Source organism: Rhincodon typus, unplaced genomic scaffold (genome assembly GCF_021869965.1).
Source record: "Rhincodon typus isolate 14 unplaced genomic scaffold, sRhiTyp1.1 hic_rhity00002680, whole genome shotgun sequence".
Classification (NCBI taxonomy): Eukaryota; Metazoa; Chordata; class Chondrichthyes; order Orectolobiformes; family Rhincodontidae; genus Rhincodon; species Rhincodon typus.
The window spans coordinates 4,720-14,781 of NW_025968318.1; the positions used below are offsets into that span (position 1 = coordinate 4,720).

The 10,062-nt window shown below is 40.2% G+C and overlaps 1 protein-coding gene across 4 annotated transcripts; it reads right to left on the reverse strand.

Annotated features, from left to right (window-relative positions):
• Window positions 1-383: 383 nt before the first annotated feature.
• On the reverse strand, window positions 384-9,669 carry LOC125481585 (inhibitor of apoptosis protein-like). Of its 4 annotated transcripts, none has more exons than XM_048593331.1 (3): window positions 9,398-9,669; window positions 894-2,946; window positions 384-487 (listed from the first exon to the last, which is right to left on the reverse strand). In XM_048593331.1, the coding sequence occupies exons 2-3, from the start codon at window positions 1,783-1,785 to the stop codon at window positions 384-386; spliced, it is 996 nt and encodes a 331-aa protein (XP_048449288.1). In that variant the 5' UTR covers window positions 1,786-2,946; window positions 9,398-9,669. The 4 variants fall into 4 exon arrangements, with proteins under 4 accessions (XP_048449288.1, XP_048449289.1, XP_048449290.1 ...); XM_048593332.1 differs by having other exon boundaries at window positions 9,407-9,619; XM_048593333.1 differs by lacking the exon at window positions 9,398-9,669 and adding an exon at window positions 9,127-9,361.
• Window positions 9,670-10,062: the final 393 nt, after the last annotated feature.

Genomic DNA, 10,062 nt, shown 5'->3' on the forward strand with positions numbered 1-10,062 from the left:
GGACAGTCCAGGACCAGAGAGCATAGTCTCAGAATAAAGAGGCACCAATTAATACTGAGATAAGGAGGAATTTCTTCTGTCAGAAGGTTGATCATCTTTGGAACTCCTTGCCACAGACAGTTGTGGAGATACAATCGTAGTGTATATTTAAAGCTGAGATAGATTGATTCATGATCAATAGGAGACTCACGAATTATGGGGAAAGAGCAGGAAAGTGGATTGAGGAATATTAGGTCAGTCATGATTCTATTGAATGACAGAGCAAGCTGGAGGACTTGCAATCAAGATATAAAGTAACGTATATATAGTTTTTTCAACATTGGTAATCATCTATTCTTTTGAAACACGTTCCCACATATCCGGTTACAAGCTCAAAGAACAACTTACCTTGGAAACCATTTTGCATGTTCCACCCATGGATCATCTCCAGCTTCCCAGCTCCTCAGGCCACCATCACAATAATAACATTTCACATCATCATTTTGCCCTAGCGTTAAACAAAATACACAGTCAATTCTCCACTATGTTATAGAATATTTTGCGGTATCAGCAAATTAAGCACTTTCCCATTAAGGAACATTTTAAAAGGTACCAGAAACAGTAATAAGAAAGTATTGCCATTGCTGACAAGGCCTTGAAAAGTAGAAAGCAAATGGTCAATATACCTAGACAAATTTACAAACTAAGAACAATTGACTAACATTTATAAGTAATTTATAAGTAACATTATCTTGCCTCCTCTTTATCCCCCCCCAAACCAAAATATTAAAATGACCTAATAATCTCTAAACACATGAAAATAGTTGTAGTGCTTCCATTACTTTTGAATGCTTGAATTACAATTTTATATGCAATATTTAGGAGTGAAACAAATCAGAAAAAGGAAAAATTACCAACATAGTAGAATCCAGCTCGGGATAATTGTTCAGGTTGAATAAAATTCCTGACTGGCCATCTCAAAAAAGTCTGTAGTCGAGTATCGTAAGATTGCATCTCAGGATGTCGTGGATGCATAGCTCGAACTGTTTCATGTCTTTCTTCCAGTCTTTGAGATTCTGTATTACTCATTGGAATGTTACCCATCTGATTCCCCAAAACAAAGGGGCATGAAGGAAAATGTCTTCTATGTTCAGATGTTGCATGATCTCCAGGTTCCCAATTACTTAACTTTCCACCACAAACAAAACATGCAACCCTATCTTCTTCCCCAGTATAATAAAATCCAGCTTTAGCTAGCTCTGCAGGAATTAAAGAAGAATAAGAGGGCCAATTCTGAAAAGTTTGCAGTCTCATTTCTTCACTACACATAGCTGCACTGTACTGCGGATATCTCAATTGATGAGAAATATTTTCCACACTTCTGGAGACAACTGGATCACTAGGACTGCTGTACTCTAATCCAATATGAGCTCCATTTTCATGAAATGATGATTGCAAAGAGGTTGCAGTCGGAGAAAACGTGGAACGAACCGAAAAGTGTTCAACAACTGAAGGCAGATTCTGAATAAAACTGCAGCTTGGGTTGCATCTTCTGTGCCTTTCAACAGCATTGTCGCCCATTTGCCAATTGTCAACAGTGATTCCACAACTGAAACACTGCACTCTATCACTTACACCAGTGTAATAGAATCCAGCACGTGCAAGACTCCTTTCAGACACCAAAGCGTTTGACGGAAAGTGAGCAAACGTTGAAATTCGGTAAAGTTCTGAGGACAAATCATACTGCAGCTCTTGATCTCTGCCAATTCTGAAGTAACCAAAATTCTGATTTTGTAATATATTCATGAAGAGTATTATATAGAATAAGGGCTTACCTTTTTTGGAAGGAGCTTTGTTAACAGCTTGTCAAAACAAAAATGTTTCTCAGTTTGAAGTCAGGCTGGTGAGAGTCATGTACATGGGAGTGGATAAGTATTAAAATGCATGTCAGACCGCAGTTAAATAATGAAGCCATGAATCCAACCCAAACCTAGGAGGTTCCACATAGAGACGCTGAAATTATTAGAATGTTAATATCACCCCATTTAAAGAGAAACCTGCAGTGCCCACATTTAGCAACATGCTAAACAAGAACATCTATATGCTGTGGCTGGTTTCCTCTCAAGGTGAATTAAGAATCAGGATTTTTGATTTGGAGTTAAAGAGAACCATAATTAAACAAAGGAAATTCTGTGAAAGAAAGAAGAAAGCCAAGAAAAAAAAGCTGACACACCTAATTAACTGTAAAATTTTGGATCCTCTCAAGTAGCTCTGAAATGTTATAATTCTGTGGGAAACATGGCAGACAATTTAGCAAGGTCCCTCAGGAATGAGAGCAGGACCAACTGATCTGCTTTGGTGTTGGCTGAAAAATTAAGTCTTAAATTTTTGATTATTAATTTTCTCTATTTGTGGCTCTTTTTGGTTTCTTCAAATCCTGAAAATTCAGAACAGATTATCTGAGCATTCAGAACAATGCACTTAGCTGTAACAGGCACTTTAATATTCAAAACTGTGAGATGGCTTTGCTCATGTAATTGAATTTAATTCCAAGAGTGAAGAAATTTTTTTGTTAATACAAATCCATTTCTTAAATTTCTTCATTTCTTTCTCATATGCTACATTTCCAGATAAACATAGGCTAAGGAGTTTTTGTTTAACATGCTACCAAATGTTGCATTGCAAAAAGTAAGGGATCAGAGGAAACAGGAATTTCATAAACTATGATCAGTGCAAGGGTTTCAATTCAACATGGTACCAAGTACTCCTTTCAAAAAAAAAATTGAACTGCGACAGTGAAGAGAAACAAAGCTCCTTCCAAAAAAGGTAATGTGCCCATGTGAGTCTAGCCCTCCATTATGAAGTAAAAAGTATCAAATTTTAAAACTGGTATATTTTCATAATTGGAACAGTTAATGTCACAGGAAAACAACAATGGCCGATCCTATCAAGGTCTTCCAAAGAAACCTGAAAATGATGGGGAGAAAAAAAAAAGATAAATTAGCAAAAAAATTTGATTTTATTACAAAAAAAATCTTAGAAACATCACAATTTAATCAACAAATACTTTTGCCAGCAGTATTTTCATTAAAATACATTCATCTGCATATAATCCAATATACTTTAAAGTTCAAGGCATGAACAGGGTGAATAGAAAGTAGCTGCTCCTCTTAGCTGAAAGGTCAACAGGGGATTTGAGGAAAAACTTTTTCACCAACAGGGCGACAGGGGTCTGGAATGCACCGCATGGGAGAGTAGATAAGGCAAGAACCCACACAATCTTTAAAAAGTACTTGGATGAGCACTCAAAATATCATAATACTCAAGACTATGGCCCAGTGCAGGAACATGGGAATGGCATAGACAATAGTGTATTTTTGGTGGTACAAAGTGGATGGGCCAAAGGGCCTGTCTGTAGTCTACAATTCTGAAATACACTTATCTTGTCAAATTACTTGTCAAATTACAGGGCTGTTAACCACTTCACAATGAATGCAAATTTTGTTTTAAATTCACAGGATGCGGGCATCACTAACTGGGTCAACATTCTTTGTACATTCTCAGCTGCCCTTAACAAGGTGGAGACATGCAATCAGTTCAACTGAAGTCCATTTGGTGCAGGAACACCTACAATGCCATTTGGAAGCTTGTTCAGGATTCTGACCCATGGATAATGAAGAAACAGCTATAATGCTTCCAAGTCAGAAGAGTGAGTGGCTTGGAGGGGAACTTGCAGGCGCTGCTGTTCCCATATATCTGCTGCTCTCATCCTTCTAGATAGTTGTGGTCATTGGCTTAGAAGGTGCTGTCCGGGGATTTCTGGTGAATTTCTGCTGTGTATTTCACAGACAGTGCCCACTGCTGCCACAGACCATCAATGGGAGGAGGGACTGAATTTTTGTGACTGTAGCGCCAATCAGGTAGGCTGCTTTGTCCTGGATGGTGTCAAGCTTCTTGCGTGCTGGTGAAGCCACACTCATCCAGGCAAGCATCAAATGTTCCATCACACTCCTTACTGGTGTCAGGTAGATGGTAGACAGGCTTTGGGGAAATCAAGAGGTGACTTAGGTTGATCCTTAGCCTCTGACCTGTTCTTGTAGCCACAGTACTTATATGACCAGTCCAGCTCAGGTTCTGATCAATGGTGATTCCCAAGACATTGATAGTGGGGGAATTCAGCGATAGCGATACCAATACCATGGAATATCAGGGGCAATGGTTACATTCTCTCTTATCGGAAAGAGAGATTGTCTGGCACTTGTGGCATGAGTATTACCTGTCACTTGTCAGCCCAAAACTAGATATTGTGTGGATCTTGATGCATTTGGGCATGGACTGTTTCAGTATCCAAGGTCCTGAACGGTGAACATTGTGCAGTCACCAGCAAATATCCCCATTCCAGACTTTGATGGACAGTTGATCTTCAATAAAGCAGCTGCAAATGGCAGGCCCAAGGACACTACCCTGATGAACTGCAGCAAAGATGTTGTGGAACAGAGATGATAGATCTCAAATAACCTCAACCATGTTTCACTGAGCCAGACATGACTCCAACCAGCAGAAAGTATCCCTCCCAATTCCCACTCACTCTAGTCAATGGCACATACACTGAAGTCCCATGGCATTCATTGGATTTTTATTTCCAGATTTTTACTCAACTTTGAATACGGATGATGCTATTATTTTGAACCTGGTCCATAGAACATTACTTAAGTCCCTAGATTACTTGCAACAATGCCACAAGGACATCACCTCGCCTTAACTGCATATCTGTATTTCATGTAACAAAATGATTAACTAAAGCAAGAACTACACATTAAAGTGAAGATATCTACTTCCTAGTCTGTGGAAAGGTACAGAGTTAATGTATCAAGTCCTGCACATGATCACATCTTTTTTTGTTTTACTTGGTTTTGACTGTAGACTGAATAGAGAGGAGGACTGTGTCACAATAAAAGGACAGAATTTTTAAAAAGGTCACTGAAAGCCAATGAGCCTGGTCTTTACACTGCTGCTTTGTTCAAGCCATGGGAGTCGACAGTTGTAAATAGGCAGCTCCAACAGTCTGTGTACGAAGTCACATTTGGTCAGCAACAGCTGATGATTGCTTTGTGGAATTGTGACCAGCTACAGACGCCAAAGGCGATCAGCCTGACAACAACTCTCTGATCAGCTCCTGGATAGGTGTACAGCTTATGGGTGTGAATGATACTGGCAGCAGCCTTTCAACCGATCAAAACGTGGATGATATGTCTCTCTCTCTCCAGTTTAAAAAAACCTAATGGCTGAAGAAAGCCAGTTAATGTTCTCCCAGTATTTGCTGTAAGCGGTTACTGTTAGCCAATAAGTCAAAATTTATAATTTTTTAACCGGTCACTTCGTGCTTCCTGTGAAGTTGTGAGAGTTCCTGAAGGACGTGGAAAACAAAAGAAACACTCAGCCAAATCCGGAGGATGGGTGTAATCAAATTGTTTACCCAGTAGGAGGGAACAAAGTCTTTTTTTGCTTGTCTACATATGACACGGATGACTTTGCATATCTTAATTTTTTTAAAAAAGGTTTCAGTGACCACTTATGGAACAGCAGGGTTTGATTTCTAGCGTGCTACCCAGTAAGGGCATCACAAATATGACTTCTTCAGAACCCTGTTTTGCTCTCCATAGATACTGCCTGACCTGCTGAGTTTCTTCAGTATTTTGTTTTTATTTCAGATTACCAGCATCTGCAATATTATATTATATTTTCATTCTCTTTTCTGCACAGTTCAGATTTAACCAAGTGTTAAAGCAATCAGAAGATTTTACAAGTAGAAACATGTTTTACTAAAACTGGGCTAATTGCACACCCATCTGCTACCTTACCCTAATCCACCTGCCAACTGCTCCTTCCCTTACATATTTATTTTTTCATAGTAGCTGCTGTACATTTAAATTGTGGATATGCCACACTTACTCATGGGGGAGGGGCTTCCATGCTGATCAACTTCACAATTGGCTGCAATATTTTCTGTTTCCTAGGAGGAGGTTCATGTCCGGGAAATTTCAGAGGAGAAATAATCAAAAGGCAAGTATGGAATCTTTAGTCCAAACAGGCTTCTGGCCTGGATCAGAATTTCTAGGTCAACATTTTACAGTTTGAGATTTGGAATATAAACTGAAAAGGTCCTTGAAGAATGAAAAAAAACTACAGGGTTAAACACACTTAGTAACAAGGTGGGGCAAAACACAATTCCTCCCCACCACATCTTTTCCCAACCACACCCGACTCTGTCTAGCATCTCATTATTCATTCTGGCCCACCACTCCACACCTTGTCTATTTCCAAAATCCACTTCTTTAGCAAACATTTTCATTTTCTTTACTAGTATGTCCTTCTTTGTCTTGGTGTACATTATGTTTGATCACCTTATAATGAAGTATTTTAGAATGCTCTTTTATGTTCACGATGCATAGATATGCAAGCTGTTGTTTTATTACAGGTAGGGGCTCTTTTTAATATCTTATTTGCTAATAGGCCTCTCAAGAACCCACTTCAAATTGTCCTTTTAAATAACCAAATTTAATTGCACCAGGGAAAATCAAAAGTGATTGAGTTTCATTGTACCTGCACAAAAATGATCAAACCAAGGAAAACAATATGAATTTTTAAATAAATGAGTTATACTCAAAATTATTTAATGCCCATGTTTTCCATGAACTTGTACAACGATTCACTACTTAGCCTGCATGAATCAGACCTTCATCAAAAATGTGCCTACATCATTCAAGTCAAAATGTCAAAATTCTGCTGGACTAGAAGGGAGCTTCAAATTTTACTCATTTCCTTAGCCACACAGCCATTACTAGTTTGGTTCTATATCTTACTCATGAAGGTATTAAGAACGCAGCAATGAAACAATTTAATGGCTCAGTGTAGCTGTTATTTGAGTTGGTTTGCCAGTGGCTGATGTACGGCTCAAGATATCACCAATATGATTTCAAATCACTTTTGGGCTGATGTAGGCTTGGAACTACCTCCTTGCCTTGCTCTCAAAAGTGGATGGCAATACAAGACCACCATTAATAAAACTGCCAACAAAAACTGATCTGGATGAAGCATGAACAATGAGTCAAAAATCTGCCTTTTATTAGAGCTGGAGTTGGTTCGCTCAGTTGGCTAGACAGGTAGTCTGCAACGTACAGTAATGCCAGAGTGGGTTAAGTTTTGCCCCCCCACCTCCCCGGCTGAAGTTACACAATGAAGGTCTGTCCTCCTTGATCTCACCCCTCGCCTGAAGCACGGTGACTTTCGCGTTAAACCACCATCAATTGTATCTCTAAAAGGAAAGCAACCCTATGCACCTCTAGGACTACAGCAACTTTACCATGAAATGGAACAATTCATCAAATTTCAGTTATTTTAAAATCAGATCTCACAAGTGGACGTTCCTTATTAAAATAAGGATCGCTGGAAAAACTGAGCTCTGACAAGTTCTGAAGAAGGGTCCCAACCCGAAACGTCGACTTTCCTACTCCTTTGATGCTGCCTGACCTGCTGTGTTCCTCCAGCTCCACACTGTTGTCCCAGGGTTCTTTGGGGATTTTTAATCCTAATTAAGCTTTTTTTGGAGAAAACTTAATTTCGGACAAAATCACACTGCGTCAGATTACCATTCCTAAATATAAAGGGGAAAAGTGTATTTTCTTGTAAAGAGGCCGAAATACTGTTTCAGTGAAATCGCTACATTTGAATTATGTGAATAGGCTTTATCAGGAAGTGTAGCGTTTTGCTTTAACTTCATTCACTGGATAATAGGTGTCGCTGGCTAAGCCATCATTTATTGCCCATCCCCAATTGCCCAAAAGCCAGTTAAAAGTTAACCATATTGCTGTGGGTCTAGAGTCACGTGAAAGCCAGACTAGGAAAGGATGGCTGTTTCCTTCCGTAAAAGGAAGGAACCAGATGGGTTTTTCCAACAATCAAAAATGGTTTCGTTGTCAGACTTTTAATTTCAGACATTTACTGAATTTACAAATTTAACCTCTGCCATCTATAAACCAAAAACTTGTCGTTTTTGTAGCTCCATTTATGCTAACTATAGAATGTTACAATAAGGGGTTAATAACTGAATTTAAAGGGCTTAAAAATTCAGCAAACCAAATTTCTCTAAACCAAGAACTGAAATATTATAAACTCAACATGCTGACAAAGTCAGAAGGCTTGTAATTCCAAATAAACTTATAACCTGGTGTCGTGTGACCTGATTTTGTCCATCCCAGTCCAACACCAGCACCTCCACATCATTCAACATGTTGAGTGCAATTTTATAACACATAAGCAGTAAACTATACACCAAAGCTGAGTGATAACGGTCTTGTCTTTTCCATGTAAGATGAGCCCCTAAAATAATCTCATCCCTTCGTTAAAAGGTTGTTACATTATGAAAATTAGCAGCTATAGGTTCTATAGTAATAAATACATAGTGACTGATATTTTAACAACTATCGCATTAAACAGATTTGTATTCAGACTGCTTCTGAAGTGAATTATGGTTCCAGTGTCCCTTCCACCTTAATAGGCTTGTGCTGAAATAGTACCCAGCTCCTGTCAACATCAATCTCTCCCAACCCCTACACTGCCCAATACCCCCAACCCAAAAAAAAAGGTTAAAACCAGTGTTCACATGGCTTTATATGGGCAAGGCTGGCTGGACCAGCAATTATTGCCCATCCTTAGCTGCCCTTGAAAAGGTGGCGGTGAGCAGTCTTCTTGAACCACTGCAATCCATTTGTTGCAGTGGGTTGATCCCAATTGCCATTAGGGAGGGAATTCCAGGATTTTGACCCAGTGACACTGAAGAAATAGCAATATATTTCTAAGTCTGGATCTTAATGTGTCTAACTTCGGTGCATATTAAGGCATTATCACAAGTTTTACAAGTTGGGATCCTGCAGCAGGTAAGCTTGTCTCAGGAGGTTCTTGTGGCGCAGTGGTCATGCCCCAACCTCTGGACCAGAAGGTCCACCCGCTCCAGCTACATATCTGAACAGATTGACTAAAAATTTATAAAACGGGCTTTCCAGAACTGCGCGACTTGTCCCGATAAACTGAAGATGACGGACAGGCAAAGGAACTAAGAAGAAACATGGAAAAATCCAGACGACTTACTTGAGCTGGTCGGTCGATCCCCGAGTTAAATTGAACGCAACGCGTTTTGGGAGAGGTCTGAGAAGCAGGGAGAGGCAAATGATTTAAGTCTAAAAGAATTTTGTTTGGCCCAATGTGTGTAGCAATGAGTCAGAAATTCCCTGAAATCAGCAAGCGCACAGCAGCCAGAACTAATATGGAAACGGCGCAGCCCAAAGCCGCCATTTTGTGAACCAAACAAACAACAACAAAACCGACTTAAACTCCGCCATCAGCCGCTGGCTATACTCACTGTCTGCACCTGTTATTAGAAATCACTCGATCTCCCCTTCTCACACACTCCTAGGATCACTCGATCTCCCCTCACATCCTGGGATCACTCGATCCGTCGCGCTGATCGTTAACGGACATTCCCCTCCCACCCGCTTTTCAAATTGTTGGCAGTTGCTGATTGGCTTCGAGACGGGACTTTCCGCAGAGGCCGCCCTCAGTTTGTGGGAATAAATTTCACTTCCAGTTTCGCTCAGGTTTCCCCTTTGTACCGCCTTTCTCGCATTTCCCTCACTCACACCCCCACTATCCTGGAAGAGCAGCGCGTGTGGTGTGGTGTGGTGTAGGGGGCGGTGAACCCGCTGGTGGCCACAGGTCTCCCTCCCTCTTACCCGCCCGCCATCTTGAGCTCAGAAATGGCCACTTCTGAAAAAGGGTCACTGGACCCGAGACATTCACCCTTCCACATTTGCTGCTGAGTTTATCCTGCGATTCCTGTTTTTGGTCGCTGATGACTTGGCATGATGTTCAGCACCAGTCCTACACCATCACCTAAACACTGAAGCAACTTATGCCCACACTCAGCAACAAGGTTGGTAGTATCTCACAGAATCAAGGCTAATGTGCTGAGGACATAACGTTCAAATCCCATGATGTCAACCAGTGAAATTTAAATTCAAATTAATA

Coding starts and splice junctions, on each gene's coding strand:
- LOC125481585 (XM_048593331.1), bottom strand. CDS start 1,785: ATGAATATATTACAAAATCAGAATTTTGGTTACTTCAGAATTGGCAGA. Junction 488..893: donor AGCTGGATTCTACTATGTTG/GTAATTTTTCCT, acceptor GTTTAACGCTAG/GGCAAAATGATGATGTGAAA.